The sequence below is a fragment of the Bufo bufo genome, chromosome 7 (genome assembly GCF_905171765.1).
Source record: "Bufo bufo chromosome 7, aBufBuf1.1, whole genome shotgun sequence".
Lineage (NCBI taxonomy): Eukaryota > Metazoa > Chordata > Amphibia > Anura > Bufonidae > Bufo > Bufo bufo.
The window spans coordinates 190,204,133-190,229,251 of record NC_053395.1 but is presented as its reverse complement, the minus strand read 5'-3'; the positions used below and the strand labels follow the sequence as shown (position 1 = coordinate 190,229,251).

General features: G+C 43.6%; 1 protein-coding gene across 2 annotated transcripts in view; it reads right to left on the bottom strand.

Annotated features, from left to right (window-relative positions):
* Positions 1-25,119, bottom strand: part of STK39 (serine/threonine kinase 39) — a 436,712-nt gene that overhangs the window by 369,205 nt on the left and 42,388 nt on the right. For both annotated transcript variants that reach the window (XM_040440678.1, XM_040440679.1), the window contains exons 2-3: positions 16,213-16,325; positions 9,212-9,320 (exon numbers count right to left, since the gene is read on the bottom strand). In XM_040440678.1, the coding sequence (XP_040296612.1) occupies positions 9,212-9,320; positions 16,213-16,325 (222 nt within the window). The remainder of the gene's footprint in view (positions 1-9,211; positions 9,321-16,212; positions 16,326-25,119) is intronic.

Below are 25,119 nucleotides of genomic sequence, written 5' to 3'. Positions count from 1 at the left end.
TTTCCCCCCCAAATTTCTGTGTGAGTTCAATCTGCTCTTTCAAATTACTCTCCAGTTTCACCAGATTGGCCCTTTCCTCCTCGCCTGACTCCGGCTAATAACTGCAGATCTACCTCCCTTATGAGTAAGTGGGAGGAGGAAGCGACTAAAAGCTCCTTGAGATTTATGCATCTTTTGCTAGAGGAGGAAAGGGCTAATCTGGTGAAACTGGAGAGTAATTTGAAAGAGCAGATTGAACTCACACAGAAATTTGGGGGGGAAACTGACTTTGCCAATAAGGAACTACAACTTAAGAACACTATTGACAAATTTCAGTTTCACCTCAAAGAGCGAAAACATCGCCAGTTTAATAGAGACCTGCAAGATTTCCGGGATAATAAGGTATATTCCACACTAGATCGCAATATATCACAGACTAGACGTCCAGACGTGGACGCTTCGTCTAGTGATACAGAGGCCTCAGAAAACGAGAGGGAAACTAATCAGACACACAGAGGAAGGGGCAGGGGCTACAAGAAAACTCAAAATTATAGGGGCAGAGGAGTAAGGAACAACCAGAGAGGAAGACAGGACCAGGGTGGTTCAGATTTTTTAGATACACCTTACCCCCTACGCAATCGAGGGCCTCAAAGATCACCACCTCAGATCAACAAGCCACTGGGCAACACAACCAAGTAGTCAACCTCTCTAACCAACAACTGCAGGGTCCAGAGATGTGCCTACTTAGCAGGGGCCTGTCCTTTGTTCCTACCTCTAGCTTCAGCCTCTTCAACTGGGTTAGAGATATCCACCTCTTTGCCAAAAAGCTTAGATGGCGCAAACATTTTGCGCTTGTCGCGAAGCGAGAGAGCAAAGAGATGGGTATCTCACCCGACATCCTCCAAGATGTTTGTCTCCTATACAGCTTGAGTGACAGCATTCCCCAGGAGGGTAAAGGCCCATTTACGTCACTTAAAAACAAAAGCCTCAAAATGCCTCCCTTGGGGGACCCAACCTGTATAGATGTTTTTGTGAACCAGGTTTGTCGGGATCTGTCCAGTCTGATATCTTGTCATGGTGGCTTCAATTGCAGCAAAAGCGAGCATAAAGCTTTGCTGGACTTGGAGAAAAAGAAAAACCTAATCATAAAACCCTCGGATAAAGGGGGAAACATCGTGTTGATGAACACCAATGACTACACTAATATGTGTCATGCCTTGCTTGATGACAGTGACACATATGAAAAACTGAGCTGTGATCCCACCGTTAAATATCAGAGGGAGTTAATTGAGATATTGCGATTGGCAAAAACTGATGACCTTATTTCTGGTGATGAATTCGAGTACTTGTATAAAAAACATCCTACAGTAGCCACCTTTTATAGCCTACCCAAGGTGCATAAGGGTGGCTTCCCTGTTAAGGGACGCCCGATTGTTTCGGGTGTAAATAGTTTGATCCAAAACTTGGGGATCTACTTGGACCACATTTTGGCACCATTTGTCAAAACACTGCCCTCATACATGAGAGATACGAGTGACCTTCTTGGTCGCCTAGAGGGAATCAGCTTGGAGGAGGGGACATCCCTAGCCTCTATCGACGTTGAGGCCCTCTATTTGTCCATACCTCATCACCTCGGTATGAGGGCAGTGGAATCATTCCTCTATACTAGGGGCCAACAGTTTTATCCACATAATGTTTTTGTCTTGCAGTTACTCAACTTTGTTCTTACAAGGAATTATTTCCTGTTTGATGGTGTCCTCTACCACCAGCTCAGGGGCACCGCGATGGGGAGTTCTTGTGCCCCATCGTATGCTAATTTGTTCCTGGGCTGGTGGGAGAGGACACTGGTCTTTGGCGACGCACCCAATAGACATATCTCCTGCATCGTCACGTGGGCAAGATTCATTGACGACGTCTTTGTTGTCTGGAAAGGGGGAGAAGTAGAATTCTCTGACTTTGTTAAGTATCTTAATGTTAATGACATAAACATGAAGTTTACCTCGGTCTTTGAAACAAATACCTTGCCTTTCCTTGATATTTCCATCTCAAGGGGCAAGGATGACCTGATTCAAACAGACATGTTCAGGAAACCCACTTCCACGAACTCACTTCTACATTGGAGCAGCCACCATCCCTTCCCCCTGAAAAGGGGAATACCAGTGGGACAGTACCTGCGCATCAGGAGGAACTGTTCCACTTGGGATACATTTTAAACACAGGCTGACGATCTTAGAAGTCGTTTTCGGGAAAGGGGGTACCCAGATGCGGTCTTAAAAAGTGCCTTTAAAAGAACTTGTGGGAGCAAGAGATGACCTTCTCTATCCCAAACACCAAAAACCGGAGACTGGTTTGATATGCCTTATAGGCACATTTGATGACTCCTCGGCGGAGGTTAAACAGATACTAAGGAAACATTGGAAGGTCCTCCTCATTGACCCAGACATTAAAAAGGTTATCCCGGAAACAGCACAGGTCACCTACCGTAGGGGCCTCAGCCTTAGGGATCGCCTCGTACACAGCCACTACAGCGATACACGTGATTCTAAAGAGACATGGCTTCAACGTCCAATCGGTTGTTTTCGCTGTAGTGGTTGTGTGGCGTGTGGACACATTCTGAAGGGACGGTCGTATTATGCCAATGTCACCGGCAAGTGTCACCAAATTAGACATTTCATCAATTGTCGCACCAGGGGAGTGATCTACAGGGCCAACTGTATATGTGGTCTCGAATATATTGGGAAAACCACCCGTGAGTTGCGACGCCGGATAGGTGAACATTTGGGCGACATTAGGAACGATAGAGATACACCTATTGCCAAACATATTAACATGATACATGGTGGTGATGCATCGGAGTTGAGATCTATGGGTATTGAAGTGGTCGCAAGACCAAAAAGGGGAGGGGATTGGGATCGGAAAATATTGCAGAGAGAGACTTGGTGGATATTCCACCTTCAAACCGTGGCCCCTAGAGGTCTAAATGAGCAACTGTCATTTGGCTGCTACATTGAACCTTAATCTATCACTCTGCATTTCAGCGATATAGTCCGGTCACTCCCTCAGCTACCCCTAGAAAATGTTGATGGGACTGCAATAATAAATGACTCTGTTGGAGTGACATACCGAGCTAGATTACTATACCCCTTATTGGGATCTGATTAAAAGAGGCATTTTAAAATATGGTTGCGCTGAAGCAATTAATTGGCAACGACAGTTATTTGAAGAATCACCTGAAAAACTCTGATATTCCATTTGGTGATCTGCAGACCAGGCGGACCAATGGAAAATACTTTAGATCTTGGTGGAAGCAGAGGTTGAGCTTACTTGCCCTTTGACTTCATCTCTGCACCTCACTAAAACACCCACCTCAAGCATGCGCAGTGGAGACTATATGCCGTCTGAAACCTAACAAGTGAAGGCAGCGTTTTGCTTGGCCACCTGAAAATGTACGGACCTCTACTTCACTATCAAAGCGGAGCTTCGTCTTGGTTGCCTGGCAGCAGGAACCTGCCTCCACGCTAAGCGTCATAGAAAGGAAAGGAATCACGTGACTATAGGCAGAACAGCTGATGTATCACGTGACCATGACGCTACCTGATAACGAGGGGGCGTTGGATGGAGGCGGGGCTTCTCTGCTTTTTAAATGACCCGCGAACATGGCCTCATTGCCACTGCTACACACGGGACGCCAGGGAACACCCTCCATCCATCCCTATCTGGGAACAGTTATCATCAACAACTGGACAGATAAGCCGCTTATTTCCTTATGCTTGCATATCAGATTGTTATAAGCATTAGATAAGCAACGTTGCACTGATTTCTAAACGTCCGCTAGTGACATCACTAGTGGGAGATCGGCTACAATGTATATCAAATAGTTACTATCAACTGACGCGATGCATTTACCATTGGTTGGGAGGTATATTGAATAGATACTTCTAGCTAATATGATGCATTTATGAATATACTACCATTGGTTTACTAGGCTTGGATTGAAGTCTTACTGACAAGTATAATCTGGTTTAGCTAAGACTGGTGACCCCTGGTTATTCCTGGTTTACTTTCCAGGTTTTGACACTCATACCTGGATATTAGTGTGTATCGAATACTGAACACACTATATCTCTTTTTCCATACGGATAGAGATTAAATACCAGGAATCACCACAGGCCATGCGAAATAGAGGGTAATTTGGTCTTTATTACCACAACGTTTGGCTGGTTGGAGGCCACATAATAACCTACCTATACACTTTATCTGCTGTACAGTTGTCCACTACAAGGGAGACTGCATAAGCTTATTGGGTATAGTATATTAGTGTGCTCTCTGTGACCCCTCTATTTTGCAGGATAAGTGAGCCCAGTTGAGGGGCTCTTCGGATATAATCTTGTCCCCTGACGAATCAGGTAACACTGAGGAAACGCGTCGGGACTCTTTGACCACTTGAATATGTACATTCTTGGGACATCATGACCCTTTGATTATTTAAACTTTTTTTGTGTATTAACTAGTTCAGGTACTACAGGTGACTCAACATCAGCTGTGAATTTACCTGTTCTTGTTTTATCACATTCTCTTTTTCCAGCTTTCCCTTCCTTTGCCCCCGCTGTTAGGGATACCATCTATAGGACCATATTCTGGCTATCGGGCAAAGCTGGGCAGTCCACAATCAGGAAGGGTGATAATAGGGATATTGGAGTAGATAGGAGGGAGGATATCGAGAGACAGGGCTACCTAGGGTTTTGGACCCAGCACTGTGTCTTTCTGCCTTGGTACCTGGCTACCCTTCACCCTGTCTCCTTACACTATTACTATCCCTTTTTGGTCCCTTCCCATCTCCGCCCATTTTTTACAGGAGAATAGTGTAACTAGTGGCAACTATTAAGTATCGTTAAGTATAGTAGGGCCCATTATTTTATCTACATACATAAATAAATGTTATGTTTTAAACCTAATAAGCTACCCATTCATTGTGAATTCTATTATTGATTTAAGGGTTTAGCCCATTATCCTATTATAGTCTGACCGACTACATCTGGTTGTGTAATAATAGTCTCCACATTCTGAAAGCCATAGTTTTATTTATTTTTTGGGCGACTGTCTTGTGTAGGGGCTAATTTTTTTTGGGATGAGATGACGGTTTGATTGGCACTATTTTGGGGTGCGTATGACTTCTTGATCGCTTGCTATTACACTTTTAGTGATGTAAGGTGCCAAAAAATTATTTTTTGCACCGTTTTTTTTTTTTTTACAGCATTCATCTGAGGGGTTAGGTCATGTGATATTTTTATAGAGCAGGTTTTTACAGACGCGGCGATACCTAATATGTATACTTTTTTAATTTACTTACGTTTTACACAATAACAGCTCTTTTAAACAAAAAAAATATAATGTTTTAGTGTCTATATTCTGAGCCATAGTTTTTTTATTTTTTGGGCGATTGTCTTAGGTAGGGGCTCATTTTTTGAGGGATGAGGTGACAGTTAGATTGGCACTATTTTGGTGGGCATACGCCTTTTTGATCGCTTGCTGTTGTACTTTTAGTGATGTAAGGGGTCATAAAAATGTTTTTTTTAGAACAGTTTTTATTTTTTTACAGTGTTCATCTGAGGGGTTAGGTCATGTGATATGTTTATAGAGCCGGTCGATATGGACGCGGCGATACCTATGTCTACCTATTTTTTACCCATTTTTTTTTTACTTTATTTGTGGAAAATGTCTTATTTTTTTACTTGAAACTTTTAATTTTTGGGGGGGGGGGAAACTTTATTTTTTCAACTTTTTTTTTCACTTTATTTTTTGTCCCACTTTGGGACTTCAACTTTTGGGGGTCTGATCCCCTTTACAATGCATTCCAATACTTCTGTATTGGAAAATGCATTGGCTGTATGAGTAATACAGTAATGCAGAGTAACCAGAAAGAAACCTCTTCTCAGTAAAAGACACAAAAGCCCACCTGGAGTTTGCAAAAAAGCACCTAAATGGCTCTCAGACTGAGAAACAAAATTCTCTAGTCTGATAAAACCAAGATTGAACTTTTTGGCCTCAATTCTAAACATCATGTCTAGAGTAAACAAGGCACTGCACATCACTTGCGCTATATCATCCCTAGAGTAAAGTATGGTGGTGGCAGCATCATGTTGGAGGATGTTTTTCAGTGGCTGGGACAGGGAGACTGGTCAGGGTTGAGGGAAAGCTGAATGGAGTAAAGTCCAGAAATATTCTTAATGAAAATCCGATCTACAGTGCTCTGGGCCGAAGGTTCATCTGTCAACAAGACAGTGACCCTAAACACACAGCCAAGACAACTCAGTAGTGTTTTAGGGATAACTCTGTGAATGCCCTTGAACGGCACAACCAATCAAAAATCTCTGGAGAGATCTGAAAATGGCAGTCCATCGACAATTCCCATCCAACCTGACAGAGCTTGAGAGGATCTGCAGAGAACAATGGCAGTAAATCCCCCGATATAGGTATGCAATCTGTTTGGCATCATACCCAAGAAGACTGGAAGCTGTAATCGCTGCCAAGGGTGCTTCAACTAAGTCCTGAGTAAGGGGTCTGAATACTTTTGTGAATGGGAGATTTTAGTTTTTCTTTTTCAATAAATCAGCAAAGATTTCTTAAATTCTGTTTTCACGTTGTCATTATGGAGTGTTGAGCGCAGAATGATGGGAAAAATTTAAACGTTTGTTATTTATTTTATTTTTTTAACACAAGGCAACAAAATGTGAAAAAGTGGAAGGGTTTGAAGATTTTCCGAATGCATTATACAGTTAACCAGGGAAGGGAAAACAACAACTTAAAGGGGAAGTGCACACAACACATATAACACCCCGTGCACACCGATAAAAGGCACACCTATAAAGAGAGGTTGCCAGGGGCAACCGCATGCTTACTGCAGCAAGCTGCCTAGCACCGCTCAGGCTGCTCTGCTGCCACATACACAATGTTGCCAGCGGCAACCACAGGTGAGGCAACATACTATAGCCCTCACCTGTGATTGACAACAACACCAAGACCGCAGGCAACCATGGCCGTGACAAGGACCCTCCTACATCATCTTTACAGTACCTTATTTTTAATTACTCTATTTCCTGTGGGGTCTTTTCTTCTCTTTGTGGGGATCAGCTTTGCGATCTTTGGGTTTAATTAGTATATTTACCATTAAATGAAATTCTACAGTTTTGTTCCAAGTTGCAATTTAGATTTTTCAGAGTCTACTGTAAATGTTGGGTTGAAAAGCAGCAGTTTTTGTCTGCATGCCCACAACACTGCTGCATTTCCGCTGATTGCAACTTCCCCTCCCAAAATCAGCTGTTTGCTTTGGGGTCTTAGTATGACAGACCCTCATTAATCAAACAAGTCCTTCCACTATGGGATGGACAGTAGCTCTCTCACCATGAGTAACAACCCATGAGGGAAAGGGAAGGACATAAATTAGCACCCATGAGAGTTACTGTACTATGGCGGACGGTAGCTTCCTATCCCAGAAAATGAAGGCAGGAAAAACGTGGAGCACAAGAGGTTCTACAGTCAAGTTTTTGGGTTGAAGTACCACTTAGGTTGACCATACACATCAGATAGCTGTCAGTCGAATGCTCATTTAGCCGACTGCTATAGCTCCCAAGTCCCGACCTTTCCATACACGTTGATTCTCAACTTGGCCAAGCAAGGTCCTCTTTAACTCGGAGGAGAGTGGGGAGGCCCCATATACATTAGCTGGTCGACTGGTCCCAACGAAACTGTGGGTTCAGCTGACATCTATCTAATATGAATGGCCAGCTTTACTTTTAAGAAAATGTATCAGTTTAGAATTTTTTCCCTCCTAATAAAAAGGGGAGTAATTTGTCATCTGTCTAAATTGCATTGAAATACATAGGATTCATAGATACATCCAATCCATTAAAGGGGTTTTCTGGGAGTTTAATACTGATGACCTATCCTCGGGATAGATCTTAATCAGCTGTTTGAGAAGGCACCGGTGCTCACAGAAGCGCCGCGGCCTTCTCTTAGCAAACCAAGCACAGCACCAAACATAGTATAGCGGCTGTGCGTGGTATTGTGCTCAGCGCCCTTCACAATGGGTCTGACTGCGCCTTGGCCATGTGACCGATGAACGTCAGGCTGGAGAAGGCTGCAGTGCCACTGCCTTCTCAAACAGCTGATGGGTGGGGGTCCCGTTGTCAGACCCCCACAGATCAGATACTGATGACCTATCCAGAGGATTGGTCATTAGTATAAGACTCCCAGAAAACCCCTTTAAAGAGTGAAATAATAACCATACAGTAGTTTGAGTGAGAATCAATTCTGGGAACTAGAAATTGTATTATAAAACATGAGGTTTATACATTAGCTTACAACAGGACTGGTATAAAAATAAAAAAAACATTCCGATGCCCTAAAACAACAGACCATTGTCTACCCTCAAAATAACTAATCCCTCCAAAGTGCTTACTAAATATTGTTCTTGGCTGAGCAAAGTCTTCCGACCAGTTTACTTTTGACACTTTATCAAGTTTACACATTAAAGGGTTAGAGTTTTGGTTATTAAACTAGCAAATCCAGTTATAGTCCTTCAAGTGGTAGCACTGCCAAGGACTTCAAGCTTTGGTTCCAGCCTCTCAATCTGCTGTAGGACATTCTCGTGAGTCACCCACAATTTTCGACTACAAACTAAGGCTACTTTCACACTGGCGTTTCTGGATCTGCTTGTGAGATCCGTTTCAAGGCTCTCACAAGCGGCCCAAAACGGATCAGTTCAGCCCCAATGCATTCTGAATGGATAAGGATCTGTTCAGAATGCATCAGTTTGGCTGCGTTTGGTCCCCGCTGCGCTTTTGAGGCGGACACTAAAATGCAGCTTGCAGCGTTTTGGTGTCGGCCTGACGATGCGGAGCCAAATGGATCCGTCCCGACTTACAATGTAAGTCAATGGGGACGGATCCGTTTTTCACAGACACAATATGGTGCAATTGAAAACGGATCCGTCCCCCATTGACTTTTAATGTTTTGACTTAGACTTTTCTTTTTTTTAAGAATAATGCAAACGGATTCGTTCTGAACGGATACAGGCGTTTGCATTATCGGTGCGGATCCGTCTGTGCAGATACAAGACGGATCCGCACCGAACGCAGGTGGGAAAGTAGCCTAAGCCTGTCTAGTCCAAGTTTTCTCAGATTAGTAATGTTGCCCAAAGTCACAATAAAGATAAATGAGTCAATAACATTACCGCCACTTAGTAATTTCATAACCAACCACAGCTCCTCCTTCACCACAAAAGAGGTATAATAAGTAACGACATTGGGGTGACTGCACTGACTCATGGCTTGAATTTCTTTCTGAAAAAGAGACATATTGATAAGGTTAGTCAGAGATAAAGAACATAAAGTAGATGCACCACTTAAATATAAGACTCACACCATTCCATACTGTCACAATACATACTTTCCACCGGCCATACTTTCCAAAGCCTGGAGGCTGGATTGGCTGGTATGTGTGAGTTGCACAGTGGTATTGCAACCACCATTCAACCACTCCACTGTTCCTTCCTTGCTACCTGGACTCTGCTACTCTACTGCCACACCAAGCAGTTACAGTTGCAAGCAGTTCATTTTCCTTCAGCTCTGTGAGCTGTTCAGTAACTGGTGATTAAGTAATCCAGGCCCGGCGACATAACCCGGCTGCCAGCTATTGAGTTTTCTATCTGGTTCCTGTATTCTGCTACCTGTGGACATCCTGTGAGTTTTACCTGGGCTTTGCTGCTGATCATTTCTGCTGGATTCCCCCTTGTCTGACCGCCCTGTGTTTTGCGGCTTGCAAATTGCAGATCTGCAAGACGCGGATCCGCAAAACACGGATGCCGGCCGTCAGTGTTCCACAATTTGCGTAACGTAACGGGCCGCCCATAATAGAAAAACCTATTCATGTTCTATATTTTTTTTTTTTTGTGGGGCTACGGAACAGAGCAACGGATGCGGACAGCAGACAGTGTGCTGCCCGCATCTATTGTGGCCCCATTGAAGTGAATGGGTCCACATCCGAGCCACAAAAAATGCGCATCAGATGCGAACCCAAACAACATTCGTGTGCACAAGCCCTAATACATGCAGTTTCCGCACGTTACTACAATTCAATTCACAAATAATACCGCCATATGCTGCTTTATAATACAGAATGGTTTTAGTTTGCTATGTCTCTCCCTCTGTGTTACTAGCTTCGAGCTTCATTCATGGTTATAATCATTTTATTGTGATATAACCTGACTTCGTCCGTACTCGGATCGCCAATAAAACAGCAGTGAGAATTTCCAACCTTTGCAGCTTAATGCGATGGGAAATGAGAACTTGAATTCCTGCCAAGAGACGTTCCCTTGTACTGTCACAGCAATTACCGGACTGCCAAAACAAATACTGGATGCAATCACATAGTGGACCTTGATTTGGTGTCTTATTTAAAAGACCATAATAAAACCTTGAATGGGGTCCAAAAGCCGGGATTCATGGTTGAGAGGATTACCCGGCAGATCTCGCTGCAGGATACAGGATTGCTAGGGTTAGATTGTGCATTAAAAAGGGCTTTCTGGAAGTAAAATCGGATCAGTTTTCTGGTCAATGGGGGTCCGACTGCCCCAATCAACTGTCTCAAGAGGCCATTGACATCACATTACATGGACTATTTGCAGCTCAGTCCCATTCAAGCCTTAAGGCCAATGGGCATGAGCTGCAAAACCAAGCACCGCTATGTCCTTTCCTGGCGCGGCTGCGGCTTTTTTCCTGCCGGCCCGCAAAACTGCAACACTGCAGGCAGACACCAACCCGAAATTCCTCCATGTGAACGAGCCCTAAGTACTCATCTATAGTAAAAAGCAATCCACATCATGCGCACATTCTGCTACATTGTAGCAATAATTACCCACAGTTTGTACTTATAGGGAGATGAATTGTAATAAATTTGTATTGCCCAATATATCAGTAAAACACTGTCCTGTTTAGGCTCACATAGGGCGGTATTATAAAATGTAACAATACAGGAACGCCGTATTATGTAAACCAGCAGTAATGTGTGTTTACACAACGAAACGTTCACACACTCCCTGTCATTCCGCGTCTGGGTTCGTTCTCTGCAGTTTTTCAAAATTCTGTGCAGCAAGGAAAGAGAGTATGGTCTCAGTGACGGAGAGGGTTGCAAGAAACAGCTGTTACTGCACAGCCATTAACTAAAAGCTCAAATTTGTGGGGGGGGGGGGGGGGGTTCTTTCTTTCTACACCTATGGAGAACATCCATCCATCTCTATTGTCTGTCTCCTACCGATAGGATCTGTTTGATTACAAATTGCTCCTTGGAATATAAGGAAAGTCGGCACCCCACTTATGTTTAGACTGTTTCCTCATTATTTCAGCCCACATGATACAACCATAGTACCATACAATGCCAAGATAATACTGCTAATATAAATTGCACAAATAATATGGAGTATCCAAGAGCCCACATATAATACTACATTTCAATGTCCCAAATAATACCACCCATACATTGCTAAATAAAAAAGGGTGGTTTTAGTTTGCTCTTAAAGGGGTGGTCTCACTTCAGAAAATGGCATTTATCATGTAGGGAAAGTTAATACACGGTTATGACGGTTATACATGGTGATGACCAGCCTGCAATCCAGCAGTAGTGGTCGTGCTTGTGCACTATAGGAAAAAGAGCCTATGTGCACTCCCCCGGTCCCGGCCACCAGGGAGGTCAGCGCTTTTTCCTATAGTGTGCAAGCACGGCCAACGCTGCTGGACTACAGGGTGGTCATAACCCTTGCATGGAGACGGACTGGCTATGCAGAGCTTAGATCTGCACCCCTCAGCCCGGGAATTGCAAAAAGAATTAGTGTGAAAGGGAATGCATGCCTAGGGTTACTTGGAGAGAATGCAAGGTGTACTTAGAGAGAGAAAGAGAAAGGAGTACTACTACTACCATCATAGCAGCCTATGCAAGGCTATTGGGAATATACCACTTTGTGATATACATCAGGACTGTGCCTTTGTTGCTGTATGAATTACTACTCTCATTATCCAATTAGTAAAGAAAGACTTTATTTATTGCAACCAAACAGGCCTGGTTATTAACTTCACCGTCCATCCGCTGGCCCCTGCATCTGCCCTCCTGCCTTGCAGCCTGCTAACTATCCAACATCAAGGGCAGCCCACCCAACACCAGGCAGGAGCCCCTAACGGAACAAAGTGTCTGCCCTCCATTCACTGCATGAAGCCAGGGAGAGCCAGGGCGAGGACTGCCTCCATGTATTGTGAGTACTACCGCCACCATCCTTGCTGTAACTGCAATACCAAGGCTGCTGTAGTGAAGAAGAGTGTTGGTTATATAGCCGCACGTTAGTAGTTATCGCTGTCTGCTCTTTTTTACGAACCTCTTGTATTCCATAGAACAAAAAGCACCATATTGGATGTTATATTATGGAGTGATTTGCCACTATGGAGTTATTCTTACTGTATAGTTCGGTATATGGCACTGTACGGCTGAACTATATGGCAGCACACTGAGTGCATACAGCTCCATAGTAGGAAACCAAAGAGCTCCCACTGCCGGGCCTGAGAGCGAAGCACTAAATCTGATTCTGACACGCTCAAAACTGCCAGATTAAACAGATATAATGCCTTCTGTCTGGAATTTTCCAGCACCTAATCTCTCGTTTGACTTAATTTTATGTGATGTTAATGAATTTCCCCTTTAGCTATTTTATTTAGAAGAAATGATTTCCGTAAGCATGCCTGAGAACGGCTGACCTGCAATCGGCCATGCAGGACGAGACATGTCTATTTGAAAGGACTTGGGAGTTATAATCTGCTTCAGTATAGCTTCCTTTGCATTCTGCGGCCACCTCCGATGTGCCCCTCGCTGTGTAATTGAATAAAGCCAGGGGACGTGTCTTTTCAACCCATAAAATGCAGTATTACTTATTTAACAACTTTTACTTTCACACTAGCGTTTTTGCTGGATCCAGCAGGGTTCAGCAAAAACGCTTCCGTTATTGATAATACAACCGTCTGCATCCGGTTGTGGTATCTTTAACATACCCAATATGGATCCGTCATAAACTCCATTGAAAGTTAATGGGGGACGGATCCGTTTTCTATTGTGTCAGATTGTGTAAGAGAAAATGGATCCGTCCCCATTAAGTTGCATTGTGGGTCATGATGGATCCGTCTTGCTCCGCATCCCAGGACGGAAAGCAAACCGCAGCATGCTGCCGTTTACTCTCCGGTATGAGAACGGAACGGAATGCATTTTGGAGCACTCCGTTCTGTTCAGTTACGTTTTGTCCCCATTGACAATGAATGGGCACAAAACGGAAGCAGTTTTTTCGGTATTGAGACCCTATGACGGATCTCAATACCGGAAAACATTAACGCTAGTGTGAAAGTAGCTGAAGCTGAGTTCTCTAAATAGAGCTGTTAACCCCTGTCATCCCTTGCTGTTCTGGGGGTAACAAGGCAATATATGTAGGGCTGAAGCAGCAACTTGTAGCTCCTGCACCCCATGTCAAAGTCTGCAAAGGGTCCACACGTGTGTGTATTTTTGCCCCATAGACCTGTTTTACATGTCAGCACTTTCCTCCCCCTCTTCTCAGGATCACTGCATCCTGGCAAGATGTTTACATGCAGAACTTCCTGTTTTCAGCTGCTTCCTGCTGAGTTTTCTAACCAATCCCAGCATGATTTGCTCTGTAATGGTTCACAGGGCTTGCTCCTGCATTATTCACTCAGCAGTAGTCATGCCCCCTATACCTACCCTCTCCACATCAGTTAGGCAGAGCATGCTCTGTTAAACATTACAGAGCAAAGCATGCTGGGACTGGTTAACAAACCTAAGAGGAAGTTGATGAAAACAGGAAGTTCTGCATGTAAACATCCTGCCAGGATGCAGAGATGCTGAGAACAGGGGAAGGAAAATGCTGACATGAAAAGCATTTAAAGAGACCAGCCCTGTATGGAGATTTATTCGCAATGCTCCATGGGAAACAGATATACAAAGAGGTTCCCTATGAGTCAAGATCTAACTTTTCAACAAGCCTTGGGATTTGACAAGGGAATACAGCCAGACCAGATATCCATCTGTAGACAGCTGTTTCGGGGTGCTTGTCCCTAATAAATACGGAGTAGGATTCTGTCTGCCTGGGTGCGTTGCCTTGAATGCAGCTTAGGCAGGGTGATACATTTCCTTAAAGAGACCAGTCCTGTATGAAGACTTATCAAGGAGTAGATTGCAAAGTTGGGACTACATAGTTAATCCAGAAGGATAGGTGGGGACATGAACCCCAGAAGGGTGTTTTAATTTTGGACCTTGTGAGGGTATTTAATTTCGAACCTTCCATGCTGCACATATTCTGGACAGAGCTCTTGCATTGACCATATAGTAAGTGAAAGATAAATGACACTATACAGGATATATAAATAAATGACACTATAGACTGTTAACCATAAGCAACATCTACAGAAAGGGTGTACACAGGCATCATAGGGACCCTATCGCGTTTTGGCTTTCCGTTTGTGAGATCCGTTCAGGGCTCGTCACAAGCGGTCCAAAACGGATCAGTTTGCATTCTAATGCATTCTGAATGGAAAAGGATCCGCTCGGAATGCATCAGTTTGCATCAGTTCAGTCTCCATTCCGCTTTGGAGACGGACACCAAAACGCTGCTTGCAGCGTTTTGGTGTCCGTCTGACGAAACTGAGCCAAACGGATCCGTCCTCCATTGACTTTCAATGGTGTTCAAGACGGATACGTCTTGGCTATGTTAAAGATAATAGAAACGGATCCGTTCTGAACGGATGCAGACGGTTGTATTATCTGAACAGATCCGTCCATGACGGATCCGCACAAAACGCGGGTGTGAAAGTAGCCTAAATCTGTACCAATTACATTAAAGGGGTTCTATGGGAATTAAGAAAATGAAAATACTTAAATATTACTTAATTATAAATATATTACAAAATACCTTTCATTAGTTATAATGGCTCATTTTGTCCGGGGAACAATCATTAGAAAAAATAAAATGGCCGCCATCCTACTAGTCCATACAAAACCTGTCCTAATTACACAGGAGGACAAGTTAAAGAGCTGTGCCATCTTCCTCTCTTACTAGTGAGTGATTAGGATCCTGAATACAGTTTAATATGATCTTCAGCTGAATCTCTGTAGGAATGGAGTTCATTAGGAGACATGAAGTACAGAGAGGATAGCGGGGTGTAGATAATGAGCAGTAGCACTTGTATGCAGTCTCCATTACCACAGCCTCACATTACCACAGTCTGTCCTGTCCGTCCTCTCTGTACTTCATGTCTCCTCATGAACTCCATTCCTATAGAGATTCAGCTGAAGATCTTATCATCTGTATTCAGGATCATAATTCCTGACCAGCAGAGCAGAGAGGAGGATGAGGCAGATCTACCTCAGTGCTGTGAAGTAACTTGTCCTGCTGTGTGATTAGGACAGGTTTTGTGTGTGCTAATAGGATGGCGGCCATTTTATTTCTCCTAATGATGGCTTCCTAGACAAAATGAACCATTATGGCTAATGAAATGTATTTGGGAACATATTTATACTAAAGTAATATTTAAAGTATTTTCATTTTCCTAATTCCCGGAGAACCCCTTTAATCTGTTTTTGTACCTTTAAAACTGATATAATTCTGCCAGCATGAGGCCACCACTAGGAAAAGTCCATGGCATATGGATACAACTGGTAATTAATTAAATGGTCGCTGTATAAATCTGTATGCAACAATCTCCCTCTAGTGGTGGCAGAAGTTATTTGCTATTACAGTCTCACCCCAAGCAGATGAAGATAGTCCAATACCGGGTCCCATACCCTTATGGACCTCAAGACGGCCTGCTATAGGATAGCTATGCCACAGATTTACAGAGATGAATTTCCACATCTGATAAATCGTCCATGGTACTTGTGCTTCTGTGCACTAGAGCAGCATTTCCCAACCAGTGTGCCTCCAGCTGTTGCAAAACTACACCTCCCAGCATGCCCGGACAGCCTTTGGCTGTGCAGGCATGCTGGGAGGTGTAGTTTTGCAACAGCTGGAGGCACACTGGTTGGGAAACACTGCACTAGAGCATAGCAGAAGGGTCAGCAAATGCAGATGTTGTTACAGGATAGAGTATGCGCTACATGCTTTTGGATACAGTCTTACTGAAGACTCATACTTACAAGTAGCTCATCCATGCTTGTCTGGCACTTCTCTAAGTTTATCCTCTTTATGGCGACCCTCTCTTGTCTGAGTTTGCATAGTGCTGCTTGGACCACCGCTGTGGCGCCACTTCCTAAAACAAGATTATTTAGAGATTTAGAACAAGTCATAAGTGATTCAGATGGAACATAAAGAGTTTTCAACAAGTCTGGAAAAATATTGACTCTACATTTTCAAGCTGTAGGGTCTTAAAGGGAATCTGTCACCAGAATTGTGGACTATTTTCTGCAGTAATACATGACTAGTACTGCAGATAAGGAGTCCAGATCATCATTTTTAATTTTCCTACTGCCCCCTGTTCCTATGTTGTAAGGGTTCAAAGCTGCACTGAAATACACCAACAGGACTGCTGTGCTGTGCTAACATAATGGAGAGGACTCGTGTGCACATACACGGCAGTCCTGAAAATGTAAAGCCTTTCCTTATCTGTAGTACTGTTCATTTATTACTGCAGATAATAGTCCAAAATTGTGGTAAAAGATTCCCTTTAAGCTACACCTGTCACGGGGCGCCAAAGGCGCACTCGGTCTCCCATCAGCCGGAGACCTGCTGCTTAGCTTCGGGAGCGAGGATCTGTGTTTGACCTCGTTCCCAGCTGGGAGGCTCCCTGCTCCTAGGTCTGCCTTGAGCGCTGAGCTGATCACTCGGTGCTCGACTTGTCTGTCTGTCGGTCATGTTACGCTGGCCACGTCACATGACCCTCAGACCCCACTATAAATACAGGCAGCCTGCTGGCCACAGGTTGCCTGTTATTTCTAGGTTCCTGGCTATTTGTTGGACTACTGAATACTCACCTGATCCTGTTCCCTGACGATCCTTTGGCTGCTCCTCCTATACTGCGCATCCCTCCTGGTATTGTGACCTCGGCTCCCACATGACTACTCTTTGCGGACTCCTCTGATACCTCTCTACTCTACTGGTATTTGACCCCGGCTTCTCCTGACTATTCTTTGCTTAACCCTTTGTACTGCGTAGCTCTCTTGGTTCTGACCCGATCCGTTCCTGTTCCGTATTTTGTCTTGTCTGTCTTCCCTGCACATATCCTAAGTAAGGGACTGTCGTCTAGTTGTCCCCTGTCATCAGGACTCGTGAGGCAAGTAGGCAGGGCCAGGGGTGAGGGTGGAGTTCAGTGGTCACTATCCTTCCCCCTGTGTGTTTTTGGACGTGACCATTACAACACCTTTCGGAGTAATTTCTTTGATTATTGCATTGTACTCATTTTGAGCATTTTTTTTTCAATTGGTGTTTATTAAAAATGTTGAGCCCCTTTCTCTGTACAGCCTTGAGATTCTCTAGTAGCAGGCTCTGTATTTTAATCTCTGTCCTTATAAACACACATTATAGCTCAGTTCTTATCTTACTGATAAGGCTACTTTCACACTTCCGTTAAACTTTTCCGGTATTGAGTTCCATCCTAGGGGCTCAATACCGGAAAAAAACTAATCAGTTTTATCCTTATGCATTCTGAATGGAGAGCAATCCGTTCAGTATGCATCAGGATGTCTTCTGTCCAGTCACTGTACGGTTTTTGGACGGAGAAAATACCAAAATTCCAGAACACTTGCTGGAATGCCGGATCCAACATTATTTTCCATTGAAATTCATTAAGATCCGTCCCCAAGTGTTCCGGAAAAACGGACCTTTACAAATGTGCTAAATATAAATACTGTATGCGTTTTTCTGGATGACAACCGGAGAGACGGATCCGGTATTGCAATGCATTTGTGAGACGGATCCGGAACCATCTACAAACGGTATCCGTTTGCATACAGATTGCTGGATCCGGCAGGCAGTTCCTGCGACGGAACTGCCTGCCGGAATCCAACAACGCAAGTGTGAAAGTACCCTAAGAATGTGGCTTAAATAAGTGGTTATGAACTTTTAGTAATTTAGAGATAAGGGTAATTAGATGACCGACACAAAGTAAAAGTGAAAGCAGAATTTGCATAGCTAAACATAATACTTTGTGGCAGGACGGCTGAATATTTTTAATAAAGACCAAGTGAAAAAAAGTTTTTTTTAGTTTTTTAAGCCAAAATGAGTCAAATGCAATCATAAAAAAATTATCTCACTTAAGCAAATACTGTAGCATTTATTATGTAGAGGAGGTTAATATAGGCCACTTTTTTAATGTATTGTGATTGTCCATATTGCCTCCTTTGCTGGCTGGATACTTTTTTTCATCACATTGTACACTGCTCGTTTCCATGATTACGACCACCCTGCAATCCAGTAGCGGTGGTCATGTTTGCACACAATAGGAAAAAGTACCAGCCAATATGCACTCCCATGGTCCCGGCCAAACAAGACCACCACTGATGGATTGCAGGGTGGTTGTAACCTTAGAAACAAGCAGTGTATAATGTGATAGAAAAGTGAATCCAGCCAGCAAAGGAAGCAATATGGACAATCACAATACATTAGTAAGTGCCTTGTACTAACTTTCTCTACATGATATTTGCCACTTGTGAGACAACCCCTTTTAAAGGAGTTGTCCAGTCATATACTGTACATACAAAAAAAAACACTCCCCATGGTGAAAAATAATACAGTAAATCTATAGTTACCACTCCCAAGCTATTGATGGCTATCCTCAAGAGAGGCCATTAATATCTACTCAGTGGGGGTCGGACAACCACCACTTCTGCCGATCAGCTGTTTCGGAAGTCAATGCTGGAACTACACAGCTCCGTTCAAAGTACAGTAGAGGGAGCTATTAACTGCAGCGCTGCTCCCACTCACTTCAGTGCTATCGTAACCAACTGTATCGACTACACAAAGTTGTGCGATTCCAGTGCCGAAACTACTCTGCAACAGCTGATCAGTGGGGTGTGGGGTTGTTGGACCCCTGCCAATCAGATATTGAAGGCATATCCTGAGGATAGCCCCTGAATAGTAAAGGAGTTGAACAACCCTTTTAACAGTCCCTGCTGTTTTCTGCTTCCCGCTTCACCCGCCTCAGCTAGCGATTGGCTGGAGAAGGAGCAGGGAACAGAGACTGGTAGAAGACTGGGAAGTGGAACAATCCTGGAAATGTATGACTAAACTTAATGGGTGTTACCATTTCCCTTCCTAAAAGAGTGACATTTTGACATGGTCACACAATGGCACCGATTAGACCTCGGCGAACCGTGTGGGAATACGTTTCTTTGACAAGGGAGAGGGGGGGGGGGATTCCCAGGAGTAACAACAGAGAAACAGCACAACAAGGAGTTCAAAGAAAAGGCAATAACGATTATTTATTAAATCAGGTATGACAAAACTCTTCCTAAGGGCTCATTCAGACGACCGTATTTATGTGTCCGCATCCATTCCGCAATTTTGTGGAACAGATGCGGACCCATTCATTTAAATGAGGCCGCAAAAGACTTTTGCAAAGTTGCAAAAAAGATAGAGCATGTCCTATTGTCAATTGCAGACAAGAATGGGCATTTCTATCATAGGGCCATCTTTAAGTGTCCCGCAAAATCGGGAATGCACACAGCCAGTATCCGTGTGCATTCATACAGTCCTCTGAATAAGCCCTAAGTGTATAGATGGCACATACCCTGCTCTCTTTTAGTTCCTCCATGTTTTATCCCTTTCATTACTAGTTTTGCGGTTTGTTTTTGTGTTCTATTGACTGAACTTACATCATTTCGAGAAGTCTTCTCATGCTGCATGTTGTCTGAATGAGAAAGAACTAAAGCATGTCATTGTAGTGTGGAAGGTCAACCTACTTTTCTCGTAGGAACGTGAAATGCCATCAACAAGTTGTATCGGCTAAATTGTCCGTATGTCTGAAATTCCTAAACCACAAGTCTACTTAGTTAAACTACAGAACAGAAGAGCACCCCTCCTATAAGCGAATATAACTACCGTAAATAAGCAAAGGTTTGTTTAGGTTGTTTCATCAAATTAAATCACAAAGGGCATCAGGGGTGTCAGGGGTGTCTCTAAACATAAAAGGCAGAGGCAATACAGTGCAGTCCTGGAACAGCCGTTTGAAGGTGCATATCTTTGTTCAAAATGTGAGCAAATTGCCAGTTTGGAATCGCACATCATGTATCTAAACGGCGAATTTCAACACTGAGAAGCGTTGACAAGTTGGAAAAGAGTTTGCTGCTCACTGAGCAGGCACTCTATGGGGTAGATGTAGGGGAGGGTGGTAGCGAGGAGGCTCAGGAAAGTGAGGTAGCTAGCTGGATAACAGTTAGAAAGCGGGGTAGAGGGAAGAGTGCCAGGGAGGCTAGCCCTGATCTGACACACCCCAACAAGTTTGCACGGTTGGCAGATGAGCGGGATGTCAGTTCAGGGAGAGCACTGCCGCAGCCGGACACTTCCTCTGCCAGTCAGGGAAATGTCAGCTCCAGTAAGCAGGGGACCAGGAGAGCAGACCAGGACAGACAGGTGCTGGTAGTGGGAGAGTCATTTATTAGGGGTACAGATAGGGCGATCTGTCACAAAGACCGAGATTGTAGAACGGTGTGTTGTCTTCCTGGTGCTCGAGTTCGACACATCGCGGATCGTGTTGACAGATTACTGGGAGGGGCTGGAGAAGATCCAGCAGTCATGGTCCATATCGGAACCAATGACAAAGTTAGGGGTAGGTGGAGAGTCCTTAAAAATGATTTCAGGGATTTAGGTCAAAAGCTTAGGGCAAGGACCTCAAAGGTAGTATTTTCCAAAATACTACCGGTACCACGAGCCACACAAGAAAGGCAACGGGAGATTAGGGAGGTTAACAAGTGGCTCAAGAACTGGTGTAGGAAGGAGGGGTTTGGGTTCCTGGAAAACTGGGCCAACTTCTCTGTTGGCTACAGGCTCTATCGTAGGGATGGGCTGCAGCTCAATTGGGAAGGGGCAGCTGTGCTGGGTGAGAAGATGGCTAGAAGGTTGGAGTGTTTAAACTAGGGACTGGGGGGGAGGGAAATTACATTATAGGATGGGAAGATAGTGCAGATAGAGACCGGGGGCAAGATAATGGGACTGGGGGAGGAATGGATGGAGGGACTAGAACAGCTCAGAAGGAAAGGTGTAGCATACAAAATATATATAAACCTCTTAAGTGTATGTATACTAATGACAGATGCCTGACTAATAAAACTGGGGAACTGGAATTAGTGATGTGTGAGGAGGACTATGACATAGTGGGAATAACTGAGACATGGCTGGATGATAGCTATGACTGGGCAGTTAATGTACAAGGTTACAGTCTGTTTAGAAAAAAATTGCCAAAACTGGAGAGTGGGAGGGGTCTGCCTTTATGTAAAGTCTAAAGCCCACAGTCCGCGAAGATATAAGTGAGGGACATGAACATGTGGAGTCACTGTGGGTAGAAATACATGGAGGCAAAAACAAAAATAAATTACTAATGAGAGTTAATAAACGAGATAGACGAGGCGGCACATTATAATGAGGTTGTTATTATGGGGGACTTCAACTACCAAGATATAGACTGGGAATCTGAAACTTGTATATCTCATAAAGAAAACAGGTTCTTGGCCATAACCAAAGACAATTACCTCTCCCAACTGGTTCAGAACCCGACTAGAGGGACGGCCATACTGGACTTAGTATTAACCAATAGACCTGACAGAACAACAGACGTGCAGGTTGGGGGACACCTGGGAAATAGTGACCATAAAGTAATAACCTTCCAATTATCATTCAAAACAGTGTTTGACAATGTATTCACTGAAGGAAATAAACTGTCAGATGAAATGCAGAATGTAAAAGTTAATTCCCCATTTAAAGTGCCCTGTCTGACCCAGGAAGAAGTAAAGCTGCGTCTTAAAAAGATTAAAATAGACAAATCGCCAGGACCAGATGGCATACACCCCCATATCCTAAGAGAATTAAGTAATGTCATAGCCAGACCCTTATTTCTGATATTTACAGACTCTATTCTGACAGGGAGTGTTCCACAGGATTGGCGCATAGCAAATGTGGTGCCAATATTTAAAAAGGGTCCAAAAACAGAGCCCGTAAACTATAGGCCGGTAAGTTTAACATCTGTCGTGGGTAAACTGTTTTAAGGTTTTCTAAGAGATACTATCTTGGAGTACCTCAAAGAAAATAAGCAAATAACGCCGTATCAGCATGGCTTCATGAGGGATCGGTCATGCCAAACTAATTTAATCAGTTTCTATGAGGAGGTAAGTTCTAGACTTGACAGCGGCTAATCAATGGATGTCGTATATCTGGACTTCTCCAAAGCATTTGACACTGTACCACATAAAAGGTTAGTATATAAAATGAGAATGCTCGGACTGGGAGAAAACGTCTGTATGTGGGTAAGTAACTGGCTGAGTGATAAAAAAAAACAAAGGGTGGTTATTAGTGGTACACACTCAGATTGGGTCACTGTCACTAGTGGAGTACCTCAGGGGTCAGTACTGGGCCCTATTCTCTTCAATATATTTATTAATGATCTTGTAGAAAGCTTGCATAGTAAAATATAAATTTTAGTAAACAGCAAACTAAGCTGTAAAAACTAGGGTCAGGCAGCTGCTGCCAAGGCCAATAAGATAATGGTTTGCATCAAAAGGGGCATAGATGCCCGTGATGAGAACATAGTCCTACCACTTTACAAACCACTAGTCAGACCACACATGGAGTACTGTGTAGAGTTCTGGGCTCCTGTGAACAAGGCAGACATAGCAGAGCTGGAGAGGGTCCAGAGGAGGGCAACTAAAGTAATAATTGGAATGGGGAGACTACAGTACCCTGAAAGATTATCAACATTAGAGTTATTCACTTTAGAAAAAAAAACGACTGAGGGGAGATCTAATTAATATGTATAAATATATCAGGGGTCAGTACAGAGATCTCTCCCATCATCTATTTATCCCCAGGACTGAGACTGTGACGAGTGGACATCCTCTGCTTCTGGAGGAAAGAAGGTTTGTACACAAACATAGAAGAGGATTCTTTACGGTAAGAGGAGTGAGACTATGGAACTCTCTGCCTGAGGAGGTGGTGATGGTGAGTTCACTAAAAGAGTCCAAGAGGGGCCTGGATGTATTTCTGGAGTGTAATAATATTACAGGTTATAGCTACTAGAGAGGGGTCGCTGATCCAGGGAGTTATTCTGATTATCTGAGTCGGGAAGGAATTTTTTTTCTCCTTAAGTGAGGAAAATTGGCTTCTACCTCACAGGGGTTTATTTGCCTTCCTCTGGATCAACTTTTAGGATAACAGGCCGAACTGGATGGACAAATTTCTTTTTTTGGACTTATATACTATGTTACTATGTAATCGCTACCTTCCTATCAAGCCCTGCCACAGGCTGTATTTGACAGCTCAGATGCTGTGGTCACAATTGACCATAGCATCTGGGGGGTTAAAAGTCAGTGATCGGCTTTATCGCCTCAGATGTCTGCTATGTAATGGCGGCGCCATCTTTAAAGACCTGACTTTTTTACAAGTACAGCGGATTTAAGCAAGCGGTTAAAGGGTTTTTCTGGGTGTTTAATTTTGGATACCACTGGATAGGTCATCAATATCAGATCAGTAGTGGTCAGACACGCAGCACCCTCGCCAAGCAGATGCATCCTCACAGCACCGTACATTGTATAGTGGCTGTGCTTGGTATTGTAGTTCAGCCTCATTCACTTGACCAAGGAATGTGATGTCAATGGCCGCCCTAGGAAAATACCATAGCTCTTACCAGAGCGCTGCAATTGCTTCAAACAGCTGATTGGCAAGGTTGTTGGATGTCAGACCCCAAACAATCTGATATTAATGACCAATCCTGAGGATAGGGCATCAATATCAAAATCTCAGACAACCCCTTTAAAATATGCACAGATTCGGTGCATACTCTCTAGTCATGGAGCCAAATAAGTTTTTATAGGAGCTGTATGCAGAGCATAACCTTTTAAATCAAGTTAAGGCAGTTTCACACTGTCAGCAGTAGTTTTGGCAGAGAACAGCCTGCCAGAGATCTCTGGATCCGGCATCACCAGATTTTACCAAAATGCCCGCCAGCCCCATTGACTATTATGGAGTCCGGCGGAGATGGGCATTCCGATAACATTCGGCAATGCTGGATCCAGATAACTCTACTGCCAGCAATGTGAAACAGACCTAAGAAAGTTGTTGGATTTTTTATTTTACATTTTTAGGGGCAAAAGGAAAAGCTTGCAAAAGTATACACACCTTTTAATATCAATTAAATCTATTATTGAGATTATTGATTCCACACATTTGTTATTTGCAGCCCAAGATCTTCTGACGCTCCTTAGCTAAACACAAACAGAATTTCTTCTACATTAATGTAACATCCGGGCGAAGAACAAAAGCTGCGCAGAAAGCAAATATTGCTTCAGCCAAAAGTAGGATGTAGAATGTCTGCATAATGAGATGGAATTACCTCAAGGGAAAGAAACAGGATTATTACTTTTATTTAACCCATCCACCTCTCCAAGCTAAACAGCCTGGCCTAGAGACACTGATCTGTACTTATACCATGTGGATATACACTAGCAGATGCCAGTCTCTCGGGAGTAAGAAAAAGGTTTTCTGAGACTTCAAAGGTTTCTAGACAGACAGTCCTGAAACATTCTTGTACATATTCTGTCCATATGGCCCCCCAGTGTAGATACTAGTTACCTGTAAGGGTGCAGCCACACTGCGTGGTCTTGATCGGGTCGGGTTGCAGCTAGCTGCAGTCAAGAACTGCACTGTATAGGCAGTTATAATGGCACTTTAGGGCTCATGCACACGGCCGTAGTTCTGGACAATTTTTGCATATCGGATGCGGACCTGTTAATTTCAATAGGACCCCATGCTGTCCGCATTCACACATCCCATCCGTGGCCCAGCAAAAAAAAATTTATAGAAAATAGAACAGGTCCTATTCTTCTTCGATTTGAAAGTGGCGT